We start from the raw sequence: 16,433 nt of genomic DNA on the forward strand, positions 1-16,433 counted from the left end.
ATTCATTCGCAAATTTTATTGACTACATCACTACTAAGTTTAGAAAAAAAAAATTCTAGTTTATGGAAAGACCGAAAAAAGCTTTGCGTTTTGGACAAAATTCCAACGTTTTTGATTTAATTTCTAGAACATTACGTAGTGGAAATCGCACAAAGACAGATTTTTATTTATTAAGGACATAAAGGTTCGTATCATTAACCCTTTATTTATGTACTGTACAGATTCAACATATTTTGATACCGATATTGAATTGTCCTGTCATTACCACGTCCGCTGTTGTAAGGTTTTACTGTTATTTTTTGCAAATTACTCTTTATTTTTGGTGCTAACAAAGCACTGATATCATATATCAACTTATGAGCACCCTAAAGTGCAGTGATTCCTTAAGTGCACTGTAATAAACGTATACACCACGACCTATTTTTAGACCGACTTGAGTGGTATTCACCTGTCGCTTCCCTTACCGAAAATACTGTTCTGGCTTTCAGGGAATACCGCGGGCCAAGTGACAATGGCTGTGAACGTTTATTCGACGAACGTGACGTCAGAGAACCTCTCGCGACATGACATGCTGGCGTGGGTGAACGACTGCCTGCAGTCCAGCTTCACGAAGATCGAGGAGCTGTGCACGGGCGCCGCCTACTGCCAGTTCATGGACATGCTGTTCCCCGGCAGCGTGCCCATGAAACGCATCAAATTCAAGACTAATCTGGAACATGAGTACATTCAGAATTTCAAGATTTTACAAGCTGGCTTCAAAAAAATGGCTGTTGACAAGGTAAGTTCTATGGAAACTATTACTTGCTCTAGCTAGTGTTTAACATTATGGATCATATTTTTTATTAGAAATTATTTTAAAAGGCTAGTTAACTTGCAATAAAGGTAAATTTCATCTCGCATCAGTTTCATGGGCTGTGCAATGTGAACAACAGGCAAGATATAAAGTAAAACCTTACCTTTCATAAATGTGAGTAACCATGCAAAGTCTTATGAAAAGAAACATGAATCATTTTACTTCATAGTCATTTTTCATCTAATGAATGATGTAATTTAACTATGTCATATTATGAATAGCTGCTAATCTAGAATTACTCATCCAAATCTCCTGATATAAAAACACATAAATAAAATTAATATGGAGATTTTGTCCAGCAGTGGCTATGTTATCGGCTACCATAGCTCCTGAAACAGTTAAATTAACAAGGCATGCCACTGTAATATTGCTATTTTATAGGTAATTCCAGTAGACAAGCTGATAAAGGGGAGGTTTCAAGACAATTTCGAGTTTTTACAATGGTTTAAAAAGTTCTTTGATGCCAACTACGATGGTCGGGAATATGACGCGTTTGAAGCGCGTGGAGGGTTCATGATCGGGTCCGGCGCGTGCGACGGCGGCGCCGGCGTGCCGCTGTGCGCGCCCCCCGCGCCCCGCGCGCCGCCCGCCCCGCGCCGCCTCGCGCCCGCCGCGCACCACTCCGCCAGTACGCATCCACCACACACCCCGCCCCGACACCCTCACCTCCCCTCCCTCCACGCAGGTAGACTGCACCCTGTAGAATGTCTCGTCCATTCTTTTTACTTTCCTCATTTTTCTTTTGTAGATAGTACCCATTGACAAACTGGTGAAGGGTCGGTTCCAAGATAACTTTGAGTTCTTGCAATGGTTCAAGAAGTTCTTTGACGCCAACTACGGGGGCACAGAGTACGACGCGGTGGCCGCGCGGGAGGGGCTGCCCATGGGCCACGGCGGCGCGGCGGCCCCGCGCGGCCACGCCCGGGTCGCGCCGCCGCCGCAGCGCGCGCCGCCCGCCAAGCTTGCCGCCAGACCCCAAACCAGTACATTTCTTTTCTTTACTCTTTTGTGTGTGCTTCTCTTGGTGTATTACGTTTATGCGGATTTATTCCTGTTTATCTTTGTATTTGTATTGGATGATAAACCTGTGGCCATCCCAGTGATGTGTAGCAGGTCTTTTATAATGATGTATTTGGTTGTTTTCATGTAAATATGTGTAAATTTGTTCATTTTCCTTGTAGTTATTTGTATCATTAGTATCGTCACCTTAAATCGTAAACCGCCTAACTCCACTTTTTGGCGAAAATGACTTTTTGGTATCATTAGAAGCGTCTTTTCAAGGCGCATCTTTTCGTATTACTCGTAAATCGATAAAAAAACTTAGCTCTGAGCAAATTAAATTTTCGTTTTCCTCCTAACTCGAAGTCATGATTTTTAAACAATAAAACCTCGTAACTCCTCCTACTCCCATACAATGAGCAATGGGAGTGGACGTACGTTTTTGCAATAAAACTATATTTTTGACTTTGTTTTTAATACTACATAAATAAATTATAGCAGGTACTTAACATTCTTATTGAACAATTTATAGTTAAATTTTGCTATTTTTTAGCAATATTATGTTCTTAAATTAAAAGTTACGCGTAAACAAATTATTTTGTATATTTTTGTTGGAGTCAGCACTTAACTACAACATACTAATCTTCTTCTTCTTTCTCCTGCCCTCTTGCCAGTTTAGCTGGGGTCGGGCCTCCTCGTACTTCGGCGCCAGGATATTCTATCCCGGGTTGTCGATGTGGTCAGGTTTTGGGCTTTCATCTCCTTCTCGATATTGGACCACCATGTGGCTTGTGATGTGCATGGCTTTCTTTACCGCGTAGTCATCTTCAACATACTAATGTAGTTTTTTTTGCAAACAAGGCAGGACGGCTGCTGCAACTCGTTGCTGACGAATCCTTGGCTTCTGCAACCAGTCCCATCACAGTCATTCTCTTCGACTTGACAAGACAGGTGCTCCTTGGAGGGCAATAGATTGCACGGCACCCGTATAGAGGCGATGGGTTCATTTGCGAGGACCCCCAGATTTGGAAGTAGCCTGCGCACTGCATGGCATACAGATCACCAACTGCTTTTTGAGCCCGGGGAACTAACATCCTGAAATGATCCTCGAATGACCAGCAACTATCTACGACTAGGCTGGGGTAGCACATGTGCCGTTCTATACCAATATGAACATCACTAACACGAATTTGTAGGGTGTCATGAGGAGCGCTGTTTTAAGGCCTATGTGGTGGATTATGCCAAACAAGGCCACTTTCGTCTTTGGGATGTCATCCTCGAAGGATGTTCTCTCAGCCACCTTCTGTGTGTCATCAGCAGAATGCATTTAGCACAATGCATTCTGCTGATGCCGTTTGCGAGCTTGATTTGCAGGACAGTGTTGAATGCCAAGTTCCATTGCAGAGTTGTCCAATACCGACCTCTGTGAAACTCCACAACTGACCTCCTTCTGCAAAAATAAACTCTCTCTGATCGGGTATTTAATGTACCAGTTGGACCTCTGACTATTTGCTGGAGGTAGGAAGGCAACAGATGGTATTCAAGAGTGGCCCTAAAGGTTCCCCAAAGTATAGAGTTGAACGCGTACACCATGTTTAAACTACCTAACACCCCTTGGTTCACATCCTGCTCCGACAAACGAACGTAGAAGTACTTCTACTTATACGTATTGTATTGTATCCACTATCGATTGTGCATTTCATAAGCCAAACTGACAATCCAAAAGGTGAATACCGTTCAGCCAGGGGGTGTCACTAAATTAAAGAGCTTGTCAGCCTCTTACAGCAGTCGGATGGGTTGGTACACAGAAGAAGAATCTGCAGGACTGCTTTCTTTCTTCAGTCGCTTTAACTCGACGGTCGAATGGCGTAGTGGTTAGTGGCCCTGACTGCTATGCCGAAGGTCCCGGGTTCGATTCCCGGCTGGGGCAGATATTTGTTTAAAGACAGATATTTGTACTCGGGTCTTGGGTGTTGATATTTATATTTAGTATCTATCTATCTATGTATTTGTGTAGATATATCAGTTGTCCGACACCCATAACACAGGTTCTGCCTAGCTTGGGGTCGGATGGCCGTGTGTGAGCTGTCCCCACATATTTATTTTATTTATTATTATTATAACTTGGACTCTTTCCAGTCAGTGGAGACCTCACTTACACTCATGCTCATACAAACCAGCTCTGAGGGCAAGCAGCGGAGACACACGGTCTGGTATGCCATCGGGGCTAGGAACAGTCTTTAGCGCCCCGTTCCTACTTTCAATCCGTCACTTCTTGCTCGTCAGATGATGATCACAGCGTACCGCCACCAGGTTACCACCAGGGTTTCAACGGCGACAGCGGGAGCATGGACGCAGCCTGCCTAGTACTGATTTATGTTTTCTACTGCTTATAAAGATGATTGCTGTTGCTGATTACATAATCATTTTATTAAGTACATCAATAATACTCGAAATTCGAAGTAATAGGAAAAGGTAGGGAGATTTATCTATATTTGAATAGCGTAAGTCCATCAAAGAGAAAAGTATTTTACATAATCGTAGTCCGAAAAACTCGTATTTCCAGGAAAAACACGTATCTCCAATAATAGTATTCACATAGAGATTGGGAAAAGATCGTAAGTCCATTTTATGTATAAAGCGATAAAAATAGCAAATTTTTCATAACGCCGTTGAATTCGCAACCACTTTTTTATTCTAGTAACAAAAAAACATTAGGGGGTATCCTAAGTAGAAGTACAAAATAAACAGTTTTTTTTGTCTCCTGTAAAATTTGCTCGCGCGGAGTTAGGCGGTTTACGATTTAAGGTGACGGTATGCTTTTGCACTATCCTTATTATCCCTATACCCATAACATATATTTATACATTTTATAGTTATATCGTAATGTTACTTATGTAAGTACTATTAAATATTTATAACAATAAAATAATAGACCCCCCTCTGTATTATCTGCTAAGTACCAAATAATATTTAAAATATATCTTGTGTTCTAACCCATCTATGTAAGCTCCCTATAAAGTACTTGTTATATTTAAATTATACTTAGTAGTATTACTAACATACAGCTAAAAGTTTTTTGCTCAGTATTATAATAATTTATCTATGCTAATATACTGACACCCGTTTCTGTTTACAGTAGGGAAGGCCAACACCACGGCGGTGCGGTCGCCCCCGGCCAACATCTCCAAGTTAAATCAAAGTGCGAAGGGAGACTCCAAACTGCTTGATGAACTCAACCATCAGGTATGTATCATCATCAGGAACTATATGTAAATCATCAGGACTATTTTACTTTTCAGAAGTTGAGAAACATAGATGCTATTATACATCGTCATTTTTGGAGATAGAGTAGGGGTTCTACCTTTTTTGGCATAAGATTTATTTGCCTAATCTCGTATTGCATAGTAACGTTTGGTCAAAGTCTCGTTACGCCGAAAATCGTATGGCATAAATCTCGTTTAGTAAAAAGTTATTTCGCATAAGATTGTTTAGCCTAATAATAGTATGGCCAAATCTTGAATAGCCTAATAATGCTATGGCATAAGTTTATTAGGTTTATACAAAGTAATAATATTCGTTTGGCTTTATCTTGACGGAGCGTCTCCCTACATAGCGCAAACTGGTGCCTTGTATTGTTTCCGCTGTTTGGAAAACGCTCCGCTGCGCTCCGCTTTGGTTTTGATGAACATGTGCACCTAACACGCTCCTCCTCGCTTTGCTCGTCGTCGCACCTATTTTTAGGTTTCGATCTCATGGGGTTTGTAATAATTATATTGGTCGTTAACTTTCGATTTTTTGATCATACAATATCGTGATTTTCGGGATGTAGGAGAAAAATACCACAATTTGTACATTTACTACATACTTAATATATTATTTATTAAGATAACATTACGAGAAACAAGATTATACATAGGTATAGACGAACATAAATTTGAGCAAACGAAACTTAGGTGTTTAAAGATTGTGCCTAAAGAGTTTTAGACGAAACGAGCCTTATGCCACATAAGTCTTGGCAAAGTGATGGTTCGGCCAAAAAAGTTTAGACCATACGAGTTATGCGAAATGAGTTTTGGTCAATAAAGATTATGCGAGATGAGCGGAACCCTAGAGTAGGATTTTTTATGTAACTAAAATTGCAAGTATGCCTCACTCTTAAAGTAGAGTCGTAATCTTCGGACTTTCACATTACTTCACATACTATGTAGTTAATGCAACCTCCTTGAAACTTCATTAGTTCCACACATACCGTAGCTCATAAAAGATTTATCAAAACAATCCCATAACTATGATATTCTCAACAGTAACATTTCTATTCCACATACTACAGATACAGAATGTTATTATTCAAGTCACAGTCAAAGTAAATATTCTAATTTGAGATAGGTATTGAGGGCAGCTCCATTTTGGGAGAGGTGGCTGGCCTTAGCCTGCCCTAAAGTCCCTTGAGAAGTATATGATAAAATTATCATGAATGGCTTCAAGGAGACTCATTTGTTTACTCTATTGCTTACCAGCTCATTTTTTGAAGTAGTAAAATATCCTGTATGGGTTTGATGTCTTATTAAAAATATTTAAAAAAGAGACATTAATGCATAAGCATAAATCATAAGTCTCAACAAGGCACCAAAATTATAATATTTAAAAGCATTATGTACTTAACTATCACCACCACTACATTTTATAAACCTAAGTCGATTCCCGCGTCTTGTCTATAATATGTATGGTATGTACGGGTAAAGGCTATCGCATTCGATTAGAAGGCCACTAGAGTGTGAAACCCTTCATTTTCGGCTAGGGGTTAAAATCAATCTCTGTTATAACTATTGCGTTCTGACATCAATAGGCATTGGAATTATGTAAAGCGTATTTTATTACCGTAGTAACAGCGAAGCGTATGTTGTCTAGGACGTAATCCAATATGTATGACGAGTGCACTCAACCAGCCTTGTTTAATATAACAGCCTTGTTTAACATACGTACATGTGTATGTTACATTTATTGATAGGAGAAAATTATACTGAAGGGAAATTGTTCAATGTTTATAGAAAAATTATAGCTGCAGTCGCTAAAAGAGTTCTTTATTGACGTCGATAAACTCGTTTAGTGCGCGTTCCACTAATCACAGCGCCGAATTTATGGAGAATCGCGGTATAGTGACGTTTATCTACGTCGATAACGACCCCGTGTACCGGCAGCTGGCCCGGATCGCCGTTTATTGTTCTTATATTACAGTTTAATTTACCGTCTATTATCTCTAAAATGTATCCGTAATATAGATAGATAATCGTAATCAGATAGCAAGTACAAAATAAGCTTTCTGAAATTGCAGGTGAACGAACTGAAAGCGACGGTAGACGGTCTGGAGAAGGAGCGAGACTTCTACTTCGGGAAGCTTCGAGACATAGAGGTGATCTGTCAGGAGATGGAGGAACAGCAGAACGGTCCCATCATTCAGAAGATCCTCGACATTTTATATGCGACTGAGGTGAGTCCACGCAGCTTCCATTGTTTCACTCGGGGGTTTTAACTTGCCGAAAATAGCATGGGTCTGAGAAGTGTCTAGGCTTTGGACATGTTTTGGCTAATGTTGATGATATCGGATTCCCATAACGCTAGTGTCTGCAGCGGAAACCATGCCAATTTGCACAGCACAACGCTTTTTTTAAGATCATTGTCAAACCCCAGTTGTCTTATCAATGCACCTCCACCTTGATAGATAAACGTTATCACTAGATATCTCTCTACATTAGAGATAAGACGAATTTATGCAATTTTCTCTAGAGGAAACTGGCAACATGTTAATGATTGTTTGCTCTAAGCTCTAACAATATACCGAAATATATTTAGAAAACAAATGTTTTTAATTTATTTCAGGACGGATTTGCGCCTCCGGAGGAGCTGGACGGCGACACGCCGCACCCGCCGGAAGAAGACGAGTATTGAAAATTACCGCAACGTGTAAAAATATACCGCGTATCATAGTGCTCTTTGTATATTGTAACTTGAAAATATATCGCTTCACAATCATTAACAGTATCGAGTGCTTAGTATTTCACAGCCAATAAGTCGTCTGACTCTTAGGTTAAATAATTTTAAAGTTCGACAGTGGCCCAAAAATGGCAGAGTATGTATTCGCGTGTGTAACTGATCCGTGCTGAGACTGCGGCTGTGGCATATCTAAGCGCATCCCGTCAGGAGATACTTGGGACGTGGCATATCGTGACGCTCATCTACTATGTTATTTCGAAGTATAAAATAGGTATTTCATAAATATATTTACTTATTTTTAATGTGTTTGTAATTGGTAATGTTGATTGTACTGTGGTGCGAACTGGCGTGCTACTGTGTAAATCTCGAGACTGGTATTCATTTTTGGGTCACTGGTGCCTAATAAACGTGCATTTAATAGTTTGTTAATTGTTAGAAGAAATTTAATGTTAGTTGTTTAATCTGTTACTCAATTAATATTGGTTCCAATAGTACTAAAAAATTAACCCAAATAATTCTAAAATTAAGATCTGATCAAAAATGAATATATTGTTTCAAGCGATAGAAAAAAAACATCATAATTGGCATTGTATTTTTTTGGTAATTATCGTATGTAAAGATACACAAATTGCAGTGATATTTGCAGACTCACCTAGGTTATTTGAATACAAGACTTGGAAGGAATTGCACTTTTTTTTGTAACTGCTCGCGTTTAGAGAAGTGACCTCAAATTGTTTAATTTTGCTTTTATATATTATTACGACTTGTTGGCCAACAGACATTTTTTGCGTTGGTTTTGAACAACTCATAATTATTTACTGTAAAACATGATTTGCAATATCGTAACAGCAAATATTAATTGCCTCTGGTTTTCAAATTGTGAATGTCTTATCAAATAAATTAATAACTTTATTAAATCTAGTTGTTTTCTTTCGTATTTTTTCTAAATTTACAAAGGTCAGGCTCCTGCTAAAATGATTTGAAAGTAAACTAATGACAAAAAATAGCTTTTAGGACATTCTTAGAAAGATAAATGATGAACTACAGTGAAAACTAGCAATTAAAGATTTTGAAAAATATGAAGGGCTGCTCACGAAGTAGGTAACCTAACCTATGTATCATAAAATAAAAAAACCTAACTCAAAAAGTTATTTACTTTGCATCGCCACATTCACTAACATTTGATTAGCGCGTTCTCCGCTAGAGAACTTTTTGTAAAGTACTTTTGATACTGTTATGACAGGATTCTAGTACCTTCAATTCAGGTACGGTGGCCTGCGCCTAAAAGTATACAGGCGGAGTTTTTAAAATAGCGATCCCTGATGATGAAGGGACCAGCTGCATCTTATAAATCCGGGGACATGTTGTGTGTGATGTGTGTAGCAGTGGTGTTTATGTGGATGTGCTTGAGCAGCATGTGAGCTTGAGATCGCTATTTTAAAAACTCCGCCTGTATACTTTTAGGCGCAGGCCACCGTACATTCAGTTATTACTAACAAATTCACATAGTTAAACCATCGTAATTTTGTTTCATCTATATTTTTAATTATAATAGTAATCATCCTATGAGGTAAACAGTACATTGTTAAAATAATAATTTATACACACATCAAACATTGTTCATAATCAAATCATATTAAAATATATTAATAATTATAATATAATAACCACAGGAGTCTCAATCTTAATCGGCGCATAAGAAAAGTTTGAACAAGATAAAATATTTACTCATAATTTTTACCGTACATAATCTAAAAAAATGCGATTTTATGTATAGAAATAAAAACCTATCCTAAGATGGCAAAAGCAAAAACATTAACAAACTTATTAATTACCTTAGACATACCTATTAGTAAAGTTTAAAATGGTTTATCTTAATTCAATAAGATAAATAAAATTACTATTCAGGTCAATTCACTTAAGAAGTAAACTATGCTCGAAAAGTGCTCCAGCTTTTGCTGAAATTCGTAAAGTATTATCGTACTAGAATATCCCTCGTAAAGCCAACACCATAGCGAAACTGTTCGTTAACAGCTATGCAGAGAACACAACAAACTTAAATCTTCACAGAGCCAATCAGAACACGTGTAGAAACTTGATGCGGCCCGAGCGCGCGAGGAGGCTCCGGCTGGAGGCGCTGCGGAAGGACCGCGCGTCGTCGTCCACGGCCGAGCCCAGCGTCTGGTCGGCGGCGCAGTGCCGCGGCGCCGCGCCCACCGTGGCGCGCGCCACGCCCGCCGCCCAGCGCGCCCCGCCCGCCCCCGGGAGCCCCACGTGGGACCCACCCGCCCCCTCGACAGCCCTCCCCTTGCGTGTCTGCCGCACGGGACGGAACGACGACATGGACGCCTCCGGCGAGTCGGGCACCTCATGCAGCACCCTCGAAGGAACTGCTGGTTGCACGAACTTCACATCATTCTTTTGTTCCGCCTCTGCTGTTTTCTTAATCGGAGACTCGCAACAGTTGAGCAGAGAGTTGTTTTTACGGTTTCTAGGAGACTTTCTGTAGACGCCTTTGCTTGTGTTCTCCTTGTTTGATTCGTTGGAGATGTTTTTCCGCCGGCTCGTGTTCACTGTAGTGTTGAGGGATTTCTTGGCGTTGCGCGCTGGTTTCGGAGGTAAATTGCGAACGGGTGATTTCAAGATTGAATTCTCCTTGGATCGTCTTGTCCTAAACGCGATAGGGCTTATAAATTCGTCAATTTGCTTACTCGATGTTTGTTGGTCATCTGAAAATAAGAAAAAGATTTAAAAATTGTATTTAGTTAGATGTTACTTATTTACAGTGTTCCTGTCATTTACGATTACGACAACGACACTAAATTTCTTCTCGGTAATAACTTACTTTTATTTGTAACGGGCACTTTCGAGGTTTTAGAAGGTGTTGCACCATTATTAAGAGCTTTCCTTGGTCTTCCTCTTTTCGATACATTTAAATCTGCTTTAGCAGGAGCTTTTATTTTCAAATCAGTTTTAGCTGGAGCCTTAACTTGGTTGATTTTAAATGGTGTTGATAATTTTCGTAATCTTTCTCTTTGAGATTTATTTAAGTCAGATACTCTATTCGATGTCGGTTTTGGTTTACCATCAGTTTTAACTTTATTCTTGTCAGCGTCAATATTTGCAGCAGCATCTTCATTTTCTTTTGAAACAGGTGTAGTACTATTAAGATTTTTTCTCGGCCTGCCTCTCTTTGATACATTAAGCTCTGCTTTATTTCCAATTTTGTCAACACTTTTATTGGTCAGCATGTTTTTTACAGATGTCACTGTTCTAGCCCTGGCTCTTGTGGATCTGTTAAGTTCAGGCTGAGCGCTTCTTTGAGATTTTGGTGCAACTATACTATTATCTTGTTTGTCTTTGTTAGGTTTGCGGTCTTGTTTGTCACCAGCTGCATTATTAGAACATTTTTTTTCTGCAGGCTTTTTCTTACTTGCAGTTTCTGAATCGAAAAAGGAGGACAACTTTTGTTGACTTTTCTTGTTATTGTCACCCTTGCCAAGCAGGTTGCTGAGGCTCTCTTGCAAATCTTTAGGTTTGCAGGGTTTAGCAGATGTTGTTTTTTTGTCTCTTAAGGCCTTGATGGTCTTCAAACGTAAACTTCTATTACTAGCTACCTTTTCCACGGTATTGCCAACACATTCAATTGACATAGAACTTTCATTGCTTGATTCAGTCATTTCTAATACTGACTTAATATTCTTAACCATAACGGATTTTTCACTTGCATTCTCGGCCAGCTTTTGACTGATAGGGACTTCTGTAAAGTTTCAATCATTATTAGTAAATAAACAATTTATCAAATAACACACTGCTTCAATGATAGAAAGTCGATATATATTACCTTTTGCTTGTAATTTCCTTGTAAATGGTTGCACTATCGTGGGCGTGTTTGGGCCTTCGGACTCGCTATCGCAGTTCCAGAATGCATGCGCCTGGCGAACTAAGCTTTTCGGCATTGTTTCTGTAATTTAAGTATGTTAAGGTTACTACTTTGTAATACTTTATCTGCATAAATACATTTTATGGAACAGTATTGATATACTTGAAAATAAGCATTATATCATATACAAAACATTGAATTTATTGACTTACCATTTTTCTTTGGAGTGCTTTTTTCTTTCTGTAAAATTCTAGTATTTGGTTTAACTCCATTAGGATTTGAAGTTTTTACATTGGGGATGGGCTCAACTACCACTAAACATTTTTTTAAAGCTTTCGGGCTTCTACCCTTTTTAATTTGTCCAGGTTTCTCCTTACTGTGTACTGTGAATATTTCCTCGTCAGTGTAAGTATCACTCATATCTTCATTATTACAAGTAGATATAATTGCAGTGATATCCCACTTGTCTTCTGGTACCTTATTATTATTATTATTAACATTTGAATCGCCATTTAAATTAGAATCCCTTTTTTGTGTTGTGTTAGAAGTTACACTCATATTTTGTAATGGAACTATCTTTTGTATCAAATCAAGGAGATTATTGTCTTCATTGTTAACATTTCTTGTGAGGCACGACTGGTTGGTCACTAGTTTACGAGTTTTATTTTTCTCTTTCATGACGTCATCGTAAACCTTTTGTGGACTTATGCCTGGAGAGGTATCTTGACCTTTGTTCTCAGTGACATCAAGAGTTTGCGTAAATAGCTTTCTTTTCATAAAGCTTGGCCGCGATGATACGTCGCTCTGTATAGTTTCTGATTGCTCATCTACCTCGGTATGCTCAGTGGCAACATTGACACTAGCAGATTGTGCTGTGGCTGTTGGTACTTTATTTTTAGGATCTGCAGACACATTATAAGCTAGTTGAACTTCAGTCTTCTTTGTGTTTACTGATTTGCGTACAGGTAAGCCACAAGGCTTGGCAAAAACAAAGTCTGAGTCATGATTTTTCTGATTGGTATTATTTTGAACAACTTCTTTCTGATTTTCTTTTTGAGATTCTTTTCTGGGTGGGGACAATTTTGTCTTTTTATTCTGAGAATATACTGTTTCAGATTCATCTGAACTATTTAGGTTTCTTTTGTTGTGTATTTGTGGATGTTTTAGAATACTTTTTTCAGGATCTGTTATTTCAGAGAAAATATTTTCTTCATCACTATCTGTTTCATTGTTATTTTCATTGTTTTTATTCTTTAAATTCATTGGACGAGTAGAAGTTTTGTAATTATTTGTTCCATTATGACGAAAAACTAGTTTTCTGTTTTTAACAGAATTTTTTGGTTGTTCTTCAGCTATTGGTTGCACAGAGATAGATTTAGAAAATCTTTGAGAAGGCAATAGAAAGCTACTTTGAAATCTCTCCTTGAGTGTTGTTGGTTTGTTCACTTCAGCAGTGAGAGTAGCATTACTCTGATTGCAATTGCTTCTGGGGCCAAGACTGAAAATATTTCTGAAAGAGTCATGTTTGAGGCTATTTGTGGAATCTTTGACCATAGTACTGCCCTGAATAGTTTTACGAAACTCTTGCATCTCTGATCTTACAGATTTGGAATCATCACTATTATTTCCAGGTTGTGTGGGTCTTTTGAATGATTTGTGCTTACTGTAACTGCTCTTTTTAGTGACACCGGTTCTGACAGATGTGACATCATTGCTGCTGCATGATGAGTCACTGCCAAGCTCACCTGAATCTACACTTTGCCTTCGTCTTTTCTTTGTGTATGCATCATCTGAGTCGTCACTGGATAATTGTCTTGCATATTTCATACATTGTTTTAAATATCTTCTTTTTGTCAATTTCTTTCTAATCCGACCTTTAACATATTTGTTGTATGCATCCTTGATATTTTTCATCTCATGTTTGTTAAACTGCATACTTTTTAAAGCTGATACAATGTACTCTGAAGCAGCTACACTCACATTGGAACCTGAAATAGTAATAAATATTGATTAGTATGATTAACAACTGGAAGAGTTGAGATATGACATACAATTACTCTATATCATTATAATTTATACCAACAAAGTCTCAAGTTAACTCTTGAGGGTTGTAGCTTATTTACAACACCTTATATTTAAGTCTCCACTGGATTGCATTATTGTACTAATAAGTACTAATAAATATTGTAAGTGCAGAAGACCTACCTATGCTTATCATAGAAGCAGTAGGTGACACTGCCCGAGTCCTGTCTCTTCCACCTATAACAGAGCTCTGAGCAAACCCACTGCGGCAGAATGATTGCTGAAAGTTCCTTGGGGGTAAATCCAAACTTCTCAAAGACATTGTAGGAGAAGTCTCCCTGTGTGAGAATGCCCCTCTATGACTGAGTGCGCCTCGGAACCCCGGCCTCATACTTTCAAAGTTTGTCGGCATAACTGAGTAATTTCCTTGGAGTGTTCTTTCTAGATTTGATGGTACCACCGAAGTGTTGCTTCGCACTGTCAAGTTACTGTCAAAGTTGGGTCCTTTGAGCCTAAAGACCTGAAAGTAGACAGAGAATTAATAATATATACCTAAATATACATAAAATTATTTACTACTTTCACTGTCATTGTTTTCTGGTACTTAAATAAACTTAACCCTGGGTTGGTTGGTCATCTCATAAAACGCCAATACATCGTTCATACAAGCGTAAGCATCAATATTCATTATGTAGCTAGTTAGAGGAGTAGTGTTCCTTGGCAAGTAATAACTGTAAACATAAACCCTCTGGCTAGCCAACTAAAAACTTCTTATTTCTAGCACTGTTACTTTGCTGCTGCGGTTGCAATGAATATTCCCCTGAACTTACCCCATTTCCTTTTTGAGATGTAAACATTTCACTAACACAGTCACTATCACTATCAGACATGATGAGTTTATTAATGTACTTATTAGTCACCCACTGCTATTATATAGTAAATGTTTTATTTCAAACATGCTCGGAAGCGTTTTCATTATTTCAAGAACTTGCACGGTGTACTTAATCTAAAAGCGTCTATTTTTATTTTGAAAATTTTCAAGCGCGCTAACATAGCGGGCGAACGTTACTTTTTGCATCTGTCATCATTGATTTAAAAATTGATAATGACTTTTTGATTTATATGGTCTGTGATAGGCGTCATTATTCTGAGGTGTAGTATATTACGGTCTACCTTGTCTATTGCCATTGACAAGAAATAGCACGAGTTTTATTTTATTTTTGAAGTGCGAGAAGTCATCATATCGTGGACAACACGACAACACTAGACCGAATGAATTTGTGATTGATCATTGAACAGTTGAACACAGAATATGTTATTCGATTTGAAAATTTGAGGTTATGTTTTGGATTTGTTCATGAAAAATATTTTATCTAAATGAACAAATAAAATATATTTATCCAAAGAAAGTATTTACTTTCTAAATTAACACCATGTCGTCTTTCATAAGGCTGGCTTTGAGGAAGGTATTACCATCTGGAAATAACCTCAAGATTGCTAATGCTACTTATAGATTCACTGCTACAACACCGTCTAGCAATGATTCGTTGCAATTAACAGATTGGGAAACATTAAACAAGAAGAAAAAGACCAGTAAAGCCATGAAGGCTTACCTAGAAAGAGCAAAGGAACACGACGAGTTTATGACTCGTCAGCGTTTCGAATATGATATTGGCAAGCGACATCTAGCAAACATGATGGGAGAAGATCCAGAGACATTCACCCAGAAAGATGTGGATCGTGCTATAGAATACTTATTCCCCAGTGGTATTTATGACCCAGCCGCGCGCCCGCTCATGAAGCCGCCAGAAGAGATCTTCCCAGCGCGTAAAGCGGCCGAATTCGACGAGGCTGGCCGGCCACATCACTTTCTGTTCTATACATCTAAGCCAAATTTCTTCAAGCTCTTGTACGACACTGTTGAAGAGATCCAGGAAGCTTACCGGTTCGAGGATAATGTTCTGAGGAAAAAGGCAACGCCTGACCCAAATCAGAAGCTGGACTTCAACAGCAGCACCTGGCTCACCAAGGACCAGCTGGAGCGCCTGCTGGTGGAGCCGCTCACCGACGTCGAGTACGACAACTTCAAACTAGCCATGGAGAGACTGGCCTCCCTGCCCTATGCCTACAGACACAAGGAATTCATTGAAAAGTACAGAAAATCATTGGCTTCCCAAAAGTTTGCCTTAGAAATACCCAAGCCAAGCTATGATGATGAGGGCCGAGCATATGTCACAACATATGAATGTCTGAGGAAGAAGGCTAGAGGAGATGTCACCATTCGGTCTCCAGGCACAGGAAAGATCACAATAAATGGCAAGGACTTGACATACTTTAAAGACACTCAACCACGAGAGCAAGTGCTGTTTCCACTGCTATTCACTGACATGCATGAGAGGGTTGATATAGAATGTAATGTTGAGGGTGGAGGGCCTTCAGGTCAGTCGGGTGCTATAAGGTGGGGCATTGCATGGGGCTTGAGGAGTTTTGTTGATGCGGAGATGCTGCAGAAGATGCAAGTGGCGGGGCTGCTGACGCGCGACCACCGGCGCCGCGAGCGGAAGAAGCCGGGCCAGCCTGGGGCCAGGAAAAAGCCAACTTGGAAGAAGAGATAATGTGTTTTTATTTTGTTGAAGATACTTTAGATTTTAGAATAAATTAAATTAATAATAAACTAAAATG

The 16,433-nt window shown here is 39.0% G+C and overlaps 3 protein-coding genes across 4 annotated transcripts; 2 read left to right on the forward strand and 1 right to left on the reverse strand.

Annotated features, from left to right (window-relative positions):
* Positions 1 to 32: 32 nt before the first annotated feature.
* LOC105398075 (microtubule-associated protein RP/EB family member 1) lies at positions 33 to 8,763 on the forward strand. Of its 2 annotated transcripts, none has more exons than XM_038105785.2 (6): positions 33 to 184; positions 489 to 778; positions 1,235 to 1,481; positions 4,992 to 5,098; positions 7,188 to 7,343; positions 7,733 to 8,763. In XM_038105785.2, exons 2-6 carry the CDS (start codon positions 512 to 514, stop codon positions 7,799 to 7,801), a joined length of 846 nt encoding a protein of 281 aa, XP_037961713.1. In that variant the 5' UTR covers positions 33 to 184; positions 489 to 511; the 3' UTR covers positions 7,802 to 8,763. The 2 variants fall into 2 exon arrangements, with proteins under 2 accessions (XP_037961713.1, XP_037961714.1); XM_038105786.2 differs by lacking the exon at positions 1,235 to 1,481 and adding an exon at positions 1,602 to 1,836 and having other exon boundaries at positions 35 to 184.
* Positions 8,764 to 9,371: 608 nt separating this feature from the next.
* Positions 9,372 to 14,825, reverse strand: LOC105398160 (probable serine/threonine-protein kinase DDB_G0282963). The gene is made up of 6 exons (XM_038106039.2): positions 14,582 to 14,825; positions 13,935 to 14,271; positions 11,942 to 13,717; positions 11,691 to 11,810; positions 10,692 to 11,606; positions 9,372 to 10,575 (listed from the first exon to the last, which is right to left on the reverse strand). Exons 1-6 carry the CDS (start codon positions 14,639 to 14,641, stop codon positions 9,923 to 9,925), a joined length of 3,861 nt encoding a protein of 1,286 aa, XP_037961967.2. The 5' UTR covers positions 14,642 to 14,825; the 3' UTR covers positions 9,372 to 9,922.
* A 214-nt stretch (positions 14,826 to 15,039) lies between these two features.
* LOC105398076 (28S ribosomal protein S9, mitochondrial) lies at positions 15,040 to 16,431 on the forward strand. Its single transcript, XM_011570129.3, has one exon. The coding sequence runs from the start codon at positions 15,185 to 15,187 to the stop codon at positions 16,364 to 16,366; it is 1,182 nt and encodes a 393-aa protein (XP_011568431.3). The 5' UTR covers positions 15,040 to 15,184; the 3' UTR covers positions 16,367 to 16,431.
* Positions 16,432 to 16,433: the final 2 nt, after the last annotated feature.

The sequence above is a fragment of the Plutella xylostella genome, chromosome 19 (genome assembly GCF_932276165.1).
Source record: "Plutella xylostella chromosome 19, ilPluXylo3.1, whole genome shotgun sequence".
NCBI lineage: Eukaryota > Metazoa > Arthropoda > Insecta > Lepidoptera > Plutellidae > Plutella > Plutella xylostella.

What these genes read in the sequence shown, in the direction of transcription:
- LOC105398075 (XM_038105785.2), top strand. Translation starts at nt 512, where the DNA reads ATGGCTGTGAACGTTTATTCGACGAACGTGACGTCAGAGAACCTCTCG. An exon ending in AAAAAATGGCTGTTGACAAG is followed by an intron (nt 779 to 1,234) that starts GTAAGTTCTATG and finishes GCTATTTTATAG; the next exon opens with GTAATTCCAGTAGACAAGCT. An exon ending in TTGATGAACTCAACCATCAG is followed by an intron (nt 5,099 to 7,187) that starts GTATGTATCATC and finishes CTGAAATTGCAG; the next exon opens with GTGAACGAACTGAAAGCGAC.
- LOC105398160 (XM_038106039.2), bottom strand. Translation starts at nt 14,641, where the DNA reads ATGTCTGATAGTGATAGTGACTGTGTTAGTGAAATGTTTACATCTCAA. An exon ending in TGCTTCTATGATAAGCATAG is followed by an intron (nt 13,718 to 13,934) that starts GTAGGTCTTCTG and finishes TTACTATTTCAG; the next exon opens with GTTCCAATGTGAGTGTAGCT. An exon ending in AAGGAAATTACAAGCAAAAG is followed by an intron (nt 11,607 to 11,690) that starts GTAATATATATC and finishes GAAACTTTACAG; the next exon opens with AAGTCCCTATCAGTCAAAAG.
- LOC105398076 (XM_011570129.3), top strand. Translation starts at nt 15,185, where the DNA reads ATGTCGTCTTTCATAAGGCTGGCTTTGAGGAAGGTATTACCATCTGGA.